The following is a 15342-nucleotide window of genomic DNA, read 5'->3' as shown; positions in this document are numbered from 1 at the left end:
CCACATTGACAGTGTACATTACAAGGCAACATATATTTTATTAGAACAATTTGGATGAGACTTTGTGTAGTATTGCCCCCCTCGTACCCAACCAGTTCAGTGTTCAAATCTACAAATGTTTAGTAAATTCCTCTCCTAACATACATTAACCCTGAAAATATGCATGCTGATGCTGGCCGATGTTGACTCCAATGCTTCCCACCATTGTGTCAAGTTGGCTGGATAGCCTTTGGATGGTGAACCATTTTTGATACACGGGAAACTGTTGGTTGGCACTTAAATATTTTGTTTTGGCCATTCACCCTCTGAATGGTACACATACACAATCCATGTCTCATTGTCTCAAGGCTTAACAATCCTTCTTTAACCTTCATCTACACTGATTGAAGTGGATTTAACAAGTGACATCAATAAGGGATCATAGATTTCACCTGGGTCAGTCTATGTCATAGAAAGAGTTCCTAATGTTTCGTACACTCAGTGTATATTGTGTATAATCCATGAGTACTCAAACCCCGGTCCAGCGACTGTCAAGTCAACACCGTAACAAAAACGAGAGGTTGGAACCCCTTGACGAGGTCGCTAGGTGTTGGGTTAAGGTTTCTACATCACCCCTTCCTTCGGGAGAGAGAAAATGTCCTCACGCTTCTCTACACAGTCCTTCACATGTACACACCTATTCCATGGCCTCATTGGTGCCATCCCACTTATGACACCAATGCATCAAACCCTGGTCCAGCGACTGTCAAGCGAACACCTTAACCGTTACGCCCAGAGGTCCGAACCTCTTGACCAGGTTGCTAGGTGTTGGCTTAAGGTCTGTACAATATTAAGGACAAAACAATTAAAGGGGGATGCCTAGTCAGTTGCACAACTTAATGCATTCTATTATTTATAGTATATGCATAAATGAGCTCATAGTTTCTCACGGTGTCTAGTGCAGTTCCATGAGCACAACACTTGGTTGGTATGAATTCAGTCATGAATTCAGTCATGTATTCAGTCTTGTATTAAGTCATGTTTAAAAACAGAGCCCCTAGTCATCATTTTGTAATTTTTTCATATTTGTAACATTCCAGTATTACAAAAAATAAGTAGACCTAGGAATGTTTTGGGGAATTAATATGTGTGTGTGGGATATATGAGCTCTAGTGTGGATCATAAATCTAATAATCTATTTATGAATTGCTGTAGGCAAGCCAGGTTCGGAAAAGCCTGTACTGTCTGTCCCGCCATTTCCCTCTTTCAGCCAGGTAAACCTGACGTCACATCACCACAGAAACTTAGGTTGTCCGGTGGGTTTTCCCATCACCTCCAAAAGTACGGCTGCCCAAGCTAACAAGGAAGTCCCTCCTTCAGTTACGACTTATTGGTTACAACCCAAAGGGTACGGGACACATTGTATTCTCATTGGTTTATTTGGTTGTCAATTTAGCAGCTCTAGTTGGTTTGCGTCAGGTGAAAGTCGTACGGTACTCAGCGGAGAAAAAGTTGTTTCGTTTAGAAATGAAACGTTTGTCAACATCTTAAATTATAAATGTTGAATAATAAGATTTACAACTTCAACATCACCAGGTAAACAGCAACAATGAAGAGTCTCAAGTACCGACTGAAAAAGCATGAAGTTACGCTCACAGTAAGTTGAATCAGAACTTTTTGTGAATTACACATTCATTTTTAGTAAAGTGCAGTGTAGTCTGATATATCGGACTCAAATGATATCAACCAAGTTTTCCTGTTACAAAGTTTCGAGCTTCCCAAACAAAAGCCTACCAACCCAAGCTAATCGGGGTTTGGCTACATCAAGCCCGTTTGTCATGATCTTGTTGTTAATCATTGTCTTATTGACAAATGCTTAAAACAAAAGTTTCACATTGAAACATGCTCGTTTATCCAACTGTGTTCGTGGGCAGGGGAGTGGGGTTTTGAGAAAGGATGTTGGAACATACACCCACGACACGAGCGTCCAATAGCGCCAAATGTTCTCCCTATGGAGGGCATCGTGTCGTGTGTAAATCTGTGCAACAAAGTTAGCATTGTTTAGAATCTCTATCAGTCGGCACTTCAGGGCCATTGAGCCTCAGCAATATCGATCAATGTCCTCTATAACAGCATTTATTGTTTTATTGCGTCATATTTTGTCGCTGGCTTGTAGGCGCCTATAAAAGACAGGCAATTTGAGACAACTGCAAGATGCAGATGTCACCGACTGTACAGACTGCGAGAACCTTTCATAGGCAACATTACAATATCTGTCAGGGGACTGTCGTGCCTTTACATGTTCCAGGGCTAGCAATTCCACACGGATGTTATATCATATGGATGCACTCTAAAAGACACTCTAAAATATATGTGTATGTATATATACCGTGTATGCTATATATATATATATACTTTATATGCTATATCGTAGCCTAATGTTGACTATATACCAAGAATATTTAGTTGTTGTACAGGTTAGGCCAGTAGGCCCACTATTTATTTCTGGAAGTGCCCTGTATTATTATGCTAAGGGAATGAGTGAGTATCCCTTAGGCTATTCCTGCTATATCCCATACAGCCTGCAGGGTAGTAGTATTATGATTCTACTCAGTTCAGCAGGAGTTGTGTGGATGTTTGGCAGCGACAGCCCCTTCTCCCCACAGTAGGCTAATTAACATGAGAAAGGCACAAAGCCAAGAGCTGTTTATTGTCCAAGTTTGTGGCCCAGTCCCTAGAAAAGGAATTCAGGAATTCCATTCAATTTAAATCACAGTGGACCTGTCTCACACGTTTGCAGAGGCGAGAAACGCACAGGTCATGGTGATGAGCTGCAGGCCAATGTTTAGCCTAGTAAAAAACGACATAATAATGAACATAGCTTGAGAAAAGCATTAATTTCCCCTGTGGAGCGATGGAGGTGCACACTGATTTAAAAGGCAGCAAGGTGGTCATGTCTTGAAAACAGGATTCCTGGTATTCTTATTTTGAAACCTCCAGACCTGTAACAGACACTATTGGATATAAAGAATCTTCAAATAGCGCAGACGGCCACCCATCGTTTCTAGAAAACACGATTGACATTTGACTGATCATTTCATATTGGCCTTGTTGCATACTGTTGTGCTTGGAGAGGCTGAAGGGACCTGGAATTGAGATGGGGGGGTAGTAGCACGTTGCAGGATGGTCCAGTGCAAATGCCTGGAGTTACAAAATGTGCCCCAAGAAATTGTCTGTGAAGAGAGAAATATTTACACATTGCAGATCACTATTATCTGTCCAACTCCAAGGCCCTGAGCCCTACTTCTAGACCCCTCATGTTGACCTGAGCTTCCTGATTGATTCATTTGATATCATGGTTACCCTTAATCAACCCCTTTAGACCTACACATGTTCATGGGGACAGGAGGTCGATTTGGAATTGATTGATATTGATGTCATACAGAAAAGATACCAAAAGAAAATTCCTTGTGATCTTTCATACCAAAAGAATATTCCTTGTGATCTTTCATACCAAAATAATATTCCTTGTGATCTTTCATACCAAAAGAATATTCCTTGTGATCTTTCATACCAAAAGAATATTCCTTGTGATCTTTCATACCAAAAGAATATTCCTTGTGATCTTTCATACCAAAAGAATATTCCTTGTGATCTTTCATACCAAAAGAATATTCCTTGTGATCTTTCATACCAAAAGAATATTCCTTGTGATCTTTCATACCAAAAGAATATTCCTTGTGATCTTTCATACCAAAAGAATATTCCTTGTGATCTTTCATACCAAAGAATATTCCTTGTGATCTTTCATACCAAAAGAATATTCCTTGTGATCTTTCATACCAAAAGAATATTCCTTGTGATCTTTCATACCAAAAGAAAATTGGTTTTGAACTCTGTAAGTAAGCATTTATTTCACTGCAAGGTTGTATTCGGCACACGTGACAAAAAAAACTTTGATTTGTCTGTGTGATACTGCCTGTAACCTAAAAAACTTTGATTTGTCTGTGTGATACTGCCTGTAACCTAAAAAACTTTGATTTGTCTGTGTGAAACATGAGGTGATACTGCCTGTAACCTAAAAAACGGACTAGCATGTCCCTACTGAACTGACAGCATTAGTCTCGTGAGCCAGCTTCTCCATGGGTGTAACAGGGAACTCTTCCCACACCCTCATCATATTGCACTGTTATTATGAGAACTACAGTAACTGACTACAGAACACAAAATGAAGCACACCCTACAGTCCAGCAGAGCCTACACACTTATATACAGCAGAGCCTACACACTTATATACAGCAGAGCCTACACACTTATATACAGCAGAGCCTACACACTTATATACAGCAGAGCCTACACACTTATATACAGCAGAGCCTACACACTTATATACAGCAGAGCCTACACACTTATATACAGCAGAGCCTACACACTTATATACAGCAGAGCCTACACACTTATATACAGCAGAGCCTACACACTTATATACAGCAGAGCCTACACACTTATATACAGCTGTGTTTGTAATGGCTGCTTACTCCAAAACCCATGAGGATGATTGTGCTGTTTCAAGTGGTCCAACAGCTGTGTGAGAGTGAGTCAGCATGAGTCCTTTTGGAACGGGAACAATAGCTGAATCTAATCCAGACCACGGCCACTTGTGGAAATCGTACACTAAGTTTTGCAATGTAGTTTTTTCTACACATTCCTTAGTTTTTTCTGTGTTCCGAATAAGATCCTGGGGATTCATTTCAGGTCTTTAGGACAAAGGCAGCCAATAGTAAGCTCCTCCTTTACACTCCGTTTGACAGAAATGATCTTGTATTTAGAGAGATTGTTCCTGAGTGCTGAGCTATACTTTCTGTTGAGGCTGCCAGACTGATTCGACCCTTATCAAACTCAACCTACAGAAAGCTACTTACTGTCAACAATCTGCACTCAATCCTCTCCCCTCCCCTTTTCTACATTGCTGCTACTAGCTGTTTATCATCTATGCATAGTCACTTTACAAATGACCCCAACTAACCTGTACCCCCTCACATTATCTCGGTACCGGTACCCCATGTATGTAGCTGCTATTTCTTGAACTGCATTGTTCTTTAAGTGCTTGTCAGTAAGCATTTCATGGTACACCTTTTGTTTTCAGAGGATGTGACAATTTTGGGGATTTGATTTTCAACACTTCTGACACTGAACTGTAAACAGGCCCTAGTTCTGCCATTGAGAATAATGTCAGGGTGTATGTTTAGATTATTAGAATATATTTTTAACCTTTATTTAACTAGGCAAGTCAGTTAAGAACAAATTCTTATTTACAATGACGCCTACACCGGCCAAACCCGAACGATGCTGGGCCAATTGTGTGCCGCCCTATGGGCCTCACAATCACGGCCGGTTGTGATACAGCCTGGAATCGAACCAGGGTGTCTGTAGTGACGCCTCTAGCACTGAGATGCAGTGCCTTAGACCGCTGTGCCACTCGGGAGCCATCCATTTCCACATTCCACACCTTGCTGTTTTGAGTTTGAGGTAGTAAGCTGACGTAGGTCACACTTTCTCTTCAGCCTCAGAAAGCATTTGAAAGGACTTTGTTTTTTACCAAACATTTTAGCCTCTGATAAAGTTTGACACTTATTTTCTTTTTAGATAGTTTTGACAGTCCATCCCTCCGAGGCCTTTTAGCAACATTGTTCCTCTTGAATGAGAACAAGTTGTTTGCTCGTTTCGATTCACTCATATTGATTTGGGCTTTGTGAATGCTTTGGTGCCTGAATCTTTTCCACTGTGTTTGGGTCTGTCAAGTCTCATCAACTCATGCAGATGTGGAGCTCTGGCATATTAGTTTGTTCACAGCTCTTCACAAATCACAGAGAATAACGGTGACAGGTCTGAGGTTAGGAAAGTTTGCCAGACAGCTGTTGGTGTTCTGTTTTTTCGGATGAGTGAGGTGATAGACAGGCCAGTGTTTGTGTTGACAAATGACTAAATGAAGTAGGGTGCATTCAATACCACACCTTAGACATGCTGGGGTGTAATCATTAGGAGCAGGTCTAAAACTATCTTTGTCACTGACCCCACAAGTAACCTTCAATGTCAAATTGCCCACAAAATCTTCCCCCTGCTGCGGTAAATTGGCAGGGGTATAGGGGCGTAACAGTGTAACAGAAGGAAGAACAGTCTTGGCTCTGGAACAGCATGAGGACACGCTAGGACAACAGGCCTGCCTGCTCTGCTCAGAGAAGATGGGGGAGGAGCAGATGGGCCAAGAACAGAGAGGAGAAATAACACAAGAAAATCAAGATAACTCATCCAAAGGACTTTGACTTCTCAAACACAGCAGAAAGCTAACAATATGATGCCCTGTCACCTTAAGTCAGCAACTTACTTAGATAACTAGCAAGTTATCTCCTTCTGTTGCACTTCTCCACTAGGATGAGAACTCAGAAACAGGCATTCTATCAACAGACAGCGCTCTGACTGATGTGTAGCTACTTTTCTCTAGTACTCTTTTCAGTGTAGCTACTTTTCTCCAGTACTGTTTTCAGTGTAGCCAGCCCTACTTTTCTCTAGTACTCTTTTCAGTGTAGCCAGCCCTACTTTTCTTCAGTACTCTTTTCAGTGTAGCCAGCCCTACTTTTCTCCAGTACTCTTTTCGGTGTAGCCAGCCCTACTTTTCTTCAGTACTCTTTTCGGTGTAGCCAGCCCTACTTTTCTTCAGTACTCTTTTCAGTGTAGCCAGCCCTACTTTTCTTCAGTACTCTTTTCAGTGTAGCCAGCCCTACTTTTCTCCAGTACTCTTTTCGGTGTAGCCAGCCCTACTTTTCTTCAGTACTCTTTTCGGTGTAGCCAGCCCTACTTTTCTCCCGTAAAATGCAAGATTAACTTTAAGCAAAACATTAGGAAATGTAGCTGTCTTAAGGCTGTCCCCGACATAAAGAAATATCTTGGTCGACCGAAAGTCGTCTGATCGAAATGTTTAAACGTGTATTTTTACAAATAGATATGTGAATACAGACCCTATGTGTTATAATAAAAGCAACTATTGCACTTGTCTGATGTTTTAAGCACTCTGTTTGATGAAATAAGACACAAAGGACTCGAGGGAGCCAGAGATTCGCAAATTCTGCCATTACTCTCCTGAGGTTGCCTGTAATAAGCTACACGAGGAGTCGGTCAGCTTTTTCATGTGGAACGCCAATTTAACTTTCCATTTACCGATCTGCGTGCCAGTTATGGTTTTCGTATTTCCGTGGAACAGTTTCATTTAATTTTGAATAATGTCTTTGTATCGCAAAATAATTGTCATGTGGTTAATCAAAATTCTATCTAAATTAAAATGATGCTAACCTCAAGAGTAACTACTTTTGCCAACTATATGAAACTATCCTAGGTAAAAACATTGCAGCATCTCTCTCTCTCTCTCTCTCACTCACTCTTTCACTCTTTCACTCACTCTTTCACTCACTCTTTCACTCACTCTTTCACTCACTCACTCTTTCACTCACTCTTTCACTCACTCTTTCACTCACTCACTCTTTCACTCACTCACTCTTTCACTCACTCACTCTTTCACTCACTCACTCTTTCACTCACTCACTCTTTCTCTCTCGATCTCTCTCTCGATCACTCACACACACACACACACACACACACGCAAGCAAGCAAACTTTTCTTTACAAAATATTTTCTTTCTATTACTTTGCTTTGAGCTGTTGAGTAGAGGAGGACTAGTGGGTTGGTTTTGAGCTGTTGAGGAGAGGAGGACTAGTGGGTTGGTTTTGAGCTGTTGAGGAGAGGAGGACTAGTGGGTTGGTTTTGAGCTTTTGAGGAGAGGAGGACTAGTGGGTTGGTTTTGTGGAGTCATGTTGATAGTCTGAGGTAATGTTTACCCATCTCGTTTGATTTACCATAAATGCCTATTATAAATGGACTGTTTCATATTAATTCCAGATCCATGTGAGTGGCAGCAGAAGTTGACATGTCGGCTATAGTGGAATGTTGAGGTTATTCATGTTCACAGCTTTCCAGGAGCTACATGTACGTTGCATGTACAGATCAGCTGAACAGATCCCAGATATAATAGATGAGGATAGATGACTCGTCTGAAGGTCACCTCTTTCTCAGAAATACACCCTTGCATTAAAATGAACTCATGTGGATCAAGTGTTAATGAACTAAATCCCTATCTAGGACAGATGTTCCACACACAGGGACACACAGTGAATGAGTCACTGTGACATCCATAACATATCAACATTTATTTGTGATTCATCAGAAGCCTGTCCTCTGAATGACTCTGACAACCAGCACAATGACAACCCTAGTAGACAGACTGTCATCTCAACAGAGAAACAGACCATAAAGAGCACAAACTATAGAGAGAGGGTTATTTTGAAGTGTAGACGAGAGTCTAGACATCCTTTCCCAGAACAGAACCCATTCCTGCCGTATCGATTGATGGGTTCCTGTGGAAGCATGGAGCTGGGCTGGCCTCACCCCAATGGGAAATGGGATGTTTTTCTGAAAGCCCTGTGTGTGTGTATGTAGGTCCCAGAGTGCTGCTGCTGGGTGAGAAGGAAACAATGTGGTTTGAAGTTTATCCTAGCATGAGTAAAAGCCCCAGGATTACAGGGGAAAGAGAGAATGTGCATAGCAGCATGAAAAGCTCTCTGACCTCTGGTCTCCGCTGCAGTGTGGGAGGTTAGAACAGTGTGGTCAGTCAGTCAGACAACGCTGTAGCTGGATGCCAGTAGTGCTCTGACAATACTATTGATTCATAGTGGTTTATCAATGCCTGGAAATTTAAAGTTAACATTTGCCCCTTTTTGAAAACTGCAATGTGTACCTTTTTTGGGTGACCTGATCAAATTCACATAGAAATGTTAGTTATAGATCTGTCATTCTCATTGAAAGCAAGTCTAAGAAGCGGTAGATCTGTTCCATGTGTGCTATTTCTATGGTTCCCGTTAGTTTAGTTTTTAGTTTTTGTGTCTTTTGCTTTCGGTTTTGTACACCAGCTTCAAACAGCTGAAAATAATATATTTTTGGTGATGTAAAATATATTTCACAGTGGTTTAGATGGTACAATGATTCTCAACACCTGCTTGTTTTGTCACATAAACTGAAGTTAAGCAAAATATTAGAATTTTAACCAGGAAATGGCGTCGCGATTTCTGCATATTGCACCTTTTTTTAAATTGAGTACTGTACATTCTCCTCTATTGAAATGTCCCTTAGCCAGCCATCAGTGTCTCTTAGAGGAAGTAGCAAAGGTATTTCTAAGGTGTTCTCAGGCAAAGATCGATCAAGCATTAATGTCCAAATAGCTGAGGCTTAAGCAGAAGGAAAGTCATGTAATGTACCATGTGGATTAGCAGCATAGTACTGGACTCATGCTAGAGAAACCCCTGTTCCAGTCGACTGGTAGATTGTTTGGTTGATAGACTGTTGGTTGAACAATATATTTTTTGAGTTGAGCAGTTGCAAATAGATATATATTTTTTCATGGCACACCTGTCACCTGTCTAATTTGCACCTGTCTCAGTGGACTAATCCATTGATGAAGGGTTCCCACAGTCCAAGAAGAAGGAGTGTGAATAAGATGCACAAGGCACGTCTATCCAGAACGCGCGCTCTCCCTCCATTTTGTGCTCCTTCATTGTTTCATAACTTCCTTGTTTGAATTGTTTGCCCTTTGATTGTTAGTGTCTATCAATTCCCCATTACATAAATGACCAGTAGTAGTACCAGTAAATGACCAGTAGTAGTACCAGTAAATGACCAGTAGTAGTACCAGTAAATGACCAGTAGTAGTACCAGTAAATGACCAGTAGTAGTACCAGTAAATGACCAGTAGTAGTACCAGTAAATGACCAGTAGTAGTACCAGTAAATGACCAGTAGTTGTACCAGTAAATGACCAGTAGTTGTACCAGTAAATGACCAGTAGTAGTACCAGTAAATGACCAGTAGTAGTACCAGTAAATGACCAGTAGTAGTACCAGTAAATGACCAGTAGTAGTACCAGTAAATGACCAGTAGTAGTACCAGTAAATGACCAGTAGTAGTACCAGTAAATGACCAGTAGTAGTACCAGTAAATGACCAGTAGTAGTACCAGTAAATGACCAGTAGTAGTACCAGTAAATGACCAGTAGTAGTACCAGTAAATGACCAGTAGTAGTATCAGTAAATGACCAGTAGTAGTATCAGTAAATGACCAGTAGTAGTATCGGTAAATGACTAGTAGTAGTACCGGTAAATGACCAGTAGTAGTACCGGTAAATGACCAGTAGTAGTACCAGTAAATGACCAGTAGTAGTACCAGTAAATGACCAGTAGTAGTACCAGTAAATGACCAGTAGTAGTATCAGTAAATGACCAGTAGTAGTACCAGTAAATGACCAGTAGTAGTATCAGTAAATGACCAGTAGTAGTATCAGTAAATGACCAGTAGTAGTATCAGTAAATGACCAGTAGTAGTACCAGTAAATGACCAGTAGTAGTACCAGTAAATGACCAGTAGTAGTACCAGTAAATGACCAGTAGTAGTACCAGTAAATGACCAGTAGTAGTACCAGTAAATGACCAGTAGTAGGGTTAACGCACCACCACTAATGATCTGTGGAGCTTCTCAAAGTAATGTTTTCCTCACTTCAAACAGCAAGCAAACAAAATCTGAATTTACATCCAATGACAATGAAAATAGTTCCTCAATGTATTTGAAAAATATTTCCAGCTCTCTCCCTTTCCATAATCTAGGGTTTCCCAAACATGGTCCTCAAGAACACAAGGGGTGCATGTTTTGGTTTTTACCCTAGCACTACTTGGCTGATTCAACTAATCATCAAGCTTTGATCATTTGAGTCAGCTGTGTACTGTAGGGCAAAAAACTAAACGTGCACCCCTTGGGTTCCCGAGGACCGAATGTGGGAAACACTGCTATAACCACTCAGCATCAAAGTGAAAAATGTAATGTTCTGATCCAGTGGGAGCGTCATAAAATACCAGATTACTTCTTACAGGATGGTCTGGAACAGGTTTTCTCCTTCTGGTTAGGCTATCTGAAGGTTACATTTGACAAGTTAAATAAAAATCAAATAAAAATATATTTTTTAAATCTTGATCTCCGGCTCCCTCTTGAGTCATTTGTCTTAATTATTTAATCAAACAGCATGCTTAAAGCATCAGACAAGCTCAGTACATATAGTTGGTTTATTAAAACATAGGGTGTGTCTAATATATGGAAAAATACACATTTTAAAGACGAATCTCCTCAGCTAAGATTTATTTTTCGGCGACAGCCCTAATTGAAAGCATTGCGGTCTGTGGGTTTCCATTGGAGGATTTGTGCTGTATGATGCTCCATTGACACACTTTCAAAGGTTACTATACAGTTGATGAACAGTCGCCCCACCTTCTCCCTGAAAACCCTGCTATGACATGTTTCTGGTCTGTGAAAAGGGAATCAATCTGGAACAGGTCTGATCTTGTTGCTGTGAACATAGCACTAAGTTATTCTATGAATTTCAACGGTAGTTGGCAATGGACTAGCTTAGACTAGTACACTGTATGTGTGTGAATCCGTATGTATGAACCAAAACCATCAATGAACCGTTGGTGCCTGTAATGAGGAATGTTATGCTAAATTAATTTGTCAGCAATTGGATCACCATCCAACAATCAGGAGACCTAATGTTTTGACATAAACCAAAGCAGCACATTTGAGTTAAACCCGCCCCATAGTCTCTCAGAAGATGCTGATTGGATACTTATTAGCCACTCCAAGTGCCTCTCCATTGGAGTAGGTCCTGATTTGAATCAGTGAAGATTCTTTATTAGTAATAATGAATCCATTGCTAGTCAGTGGGCTCTAGCATTTGAATACTACATCTTACAAATGCATGCAGTGGCAGGGCACTTAGTTCTGAAATTAGCCATGGCATATTAAAGAGATGAGCAAGAGAGCAATCAGACTCATTTCAAGCCCTTGAACGACTCTCTCCACTGTGTGGGAAAGGCAGCCCCCTGCACCTCTCTGATTCAGAGGGAAGGGGTTAATTGCGGAAGACACATTTCAGTTGAATGCATTCAGTTGTACAACTGACTATGTTTCCCCCTGGACTGAAACATGGTGTTTTGACAGCCTGTATCTTTTAAAATGATTAACCCTCTTCGAGGGACACACACTTATTTTAATTTGATTCATTTTACAGCTTTTCTGATACATATGCATATATTTCACATACATACACATTTTACTTACATGGTACTTTTACATTATTCTACCTTTATTTCAACAAGGAAAACAGACTGAGATCAATGGTCTCTTTTACAGCTGGGCCTTACGTATACATGTTTACACATACCGTTTAGGTACAATGATTAAGAAACTACACAAGACAAACAAAACCATCACAGATAACACACACCAATACAGCAGCAGATTATTACATTTACACACAGGTTATTCCCCTAACAGGTTATTCCCCTAACAGGTTATTCCCCTAACAGGTTATTCCCCTAACAGGTTATTCCCCTAACAGGTTATTCCCCTAACAGGTTATTCCCCTAACAGGTTATTCCCCTAACAGGTTATTCCCCTAACAGGTTATTCCCCTAACAGGTTATTCCCCTAACAGGTTATTCCCATTACAGCACAAGAACTTGTATTACCTGAAACAGTTATAAAGCAATCACATAACATTAAAACATTACCAAACACTAAAACATTACCAAACATTAAAACATTACCAAACATTACCAAACACTAAAACATTACCAAACACTAAAACATTACCAAACATTACCAAACACTAAAACATTACCAAACACTAAAACATTACCAAACATGACCAAACACTAAAACATTACCAAACACTAAAACATTACCAAACACTAAAACATTACCAAACACTAAAACATTACCAAACACTAAAACATTCCAAACACTAAAACATTACAACACTAAAACATTACCAAAAACATTACCAAACATTAAACATTACCAAACATTACCAAACACTAAAACATTACCAAACATTACCAAACACTAAAACATTACCAAACATTACCAAACACTAAAACATTACCAAACATTACCAAACACTAAAACATTACCAAACATTACCAAACACTAAAACATTACCAAACACTAAAACATTACCAAACACTAAAACATTACCAAACATTAAACATTACCAAACATTACCAAACACTAAAACATTACCAAACACTAAAACATTACCAAACACTAAAACATTACCAAACACTAAAACATTACCAAACACTAAAACATTACCAAACACTAAAACATTACCAAACATTAAAACATTACCAAACATTACCAAACACTAAAACATTACCAAACATTACCAAACACTAAAACATTACCAAACACTAAAACATTACCAAACACTAAAACATTACCAAACATTACCAAACACTAAAACATTACCAAACACTACACTAAAACATTACCAAACACTAAAACATTACCAAACACTAAAACACTAAAACATTACCAAACATTAATACATTACCAAACATCTTTAATCTTTAATCTCACCCCTCAGCCACTGTCAGCCCATCCCACCTATCACCATAGACCATCTTTGTTTGGTTTCCATGTGCCATATATTTTCCATTGTACTGTGATGTTTTAAATACATGTTGAACCTTTCTAATCGTATCCACAGATGGTGAACTAAAGATGAAAACCTTTCCTACCAGTATTATATTATTATTTGTTGACTTCCAGATCGCCCAACACTGCTATTTGTAAGCTTAGGGGCAATTCCAGAATAAATTATTTAGTGATTCTGTCTCTTCACAGCTAAATCTACAGAGCTGAAATTGTTGTATGCCCCATGTGTTTGTGTGTGTGTTGGTGGCAAGAATTTTGTATAATAATTTACATTGGAAAAACTCAGTGTTGAATCAAGTGTTGTTTTTTTGTACCAGTTCATAAACCATGTGCCATGGAATCGGTACATCACAAATCTCTTCCCATTTATTTTGCAACCTGTATGGCACAGCTGTCAACATTTTTGTACTTAGATGAAACTGGTATATTTTTCTATTTATGCCAGTTCCTTTCAGCCAATTAGTATCTTTACTATATGGCAGACAAACGAGTTCCCTGCCTTCTCCCTTTTCCACTTGCCTCCTGCAGTGTTGTGGTAGTGCTGTAATCAGTTGATTATAAGTTTGTATTGAGCAGATACTCCCATATATTTCTGATAGCTGCATATGTGACATAACTCCACCGTTTTCTATTCATAATGTCTTTAATAAATATAATACCACATAATACCATTTTTTTTCCCTTGAAGAATGTTATTTATTAATCAGTATATTTGACGTTTCTGGAGGATAAGACTGAAATTGTAACCAGCTTTGTGTGGCTTGTTTAAGAAAGGGCGATACTTTAAACAACATTTGTTTTTCAATCAGTCATAAATTACAAGTTGTAATCTGTATAAAGGCCATTTTTGAACAAAGGATGAGTCTTTCTTAATAATCTACTGGAGAATCATTTTGGTTTTAATTATAACTGATGTATGAGTGAAGCTTTTAGTGAGCGGTTTAACGCTTTAATATGTCATATTAGTCCCCCCAAACTCATTCATTATTTAAATATGCATGTTTAATTATGTCTGGCTTAGCATTCCAAATAAAATGAAATATTTTTGTGCTAGTGAGTTTGGGCTGGTGGAGGGGTAGGATGGTGAGTTTGGGCTGGTGGAGGGGTAGGATGGTGAGTTTGGGCTGGTGGAGGGGTAGGATGGTGAGTTTGGGCTGGTGGAGGGGTAGGATGGTGAGTTTGGGCTGGTGGAGGGTAGGACGGTGAGTTTGGGCTGGTGGAGGGGTAGGACGGTGAGTTTGGGCTGGTGGAGGGGTAGGACGGTGAGTTTGGGCTGGTGGAGGGGTAGGACGGTGAGTTTGGGCTGGTGGAGGGGTAGGAAGGTGAGTTTGGGCTGGTGGAGGGGTAGGACGGTGAGTTTGGGCTGGTGGAGGGGTAGGACGGTGAGTTTGGGCTGGTGGAGGGGTAGGACGGTGAGTTTGGGCTGGTGGAGGGGTAGGACGGTGAGTTTGGGCTGGTGGAGGGGTAGGACGGTGAGTTTGGGCTGGTGGAGGGGTAGGACGGTGAGTTTGGGCTGGTGGAGGGGTAGGACGGTGAGTTTGGGCTGGTGGAGGGGTAGGACGGTGAGTTTGGGCTGGTGGAGGGGTAGGACGGTGAGTTTGGGCTGGTGGAGGGGTAGGACGGTGAGTTTGGGCTGGTGGAGGGGTAGGACGGTGAGTTTGGGCTGGTGGAGGGGTAGGACGGTGAGTTTGGGCTGGTGGAGGGGTAGGATGGTGGGTTT

The 15342-nt window shown here is 40.4% G+C and overlaps 1 protein-coding gene across 1 annotated transcript in view; it reads left to right on the top strand.

Moving 5' to 3' along the window:
• The first annotated feature begins 1426 nt into the window (after window positions 1-1426).
• LOC109877980 (uveal autoantigen with coiled-coil domains and ankyrin repeats protein) overlaps window positions 1427-15342 on the top strand; it is a 74324-nt gene continuing 60408 nt past the window's right edge. The window contains exon 1 of the mRNA XM_031816556.1: window positions 1427-1636. Within this exon, the coding sequence (XP_031672416.1) occupies window positions 1589-1636 (48 nt within the window). The 5' untranslated portion in view covers window positions 1427-1588. The remainder of the gene's footprint in view (window positions 1637-15342) is intronic.

The sequence above is a fragment of the Oncorhynchus kisutch genome, unplaced genomic scaffold, assembly GCF_002021735.2.
Source record: "Oncorhynchus kisutch isolate 150728-3 unplaced genomic scaffold, Okis_V2 scaffold822, whole genome shotgun sequence".
Classification (NCBI taxonomy): domain Eukaryota; kingdom Metazoa; phylum Chordata; class Actinopteri; order Salmoniformes; family Salmonidae; genus Oncorhynchus; species Oncorhynchus kisutch.
Note: the sequence above shows the minus strand (reverse complement) of the source record. Positions and strands in the feature narration are given on the sequence as shown.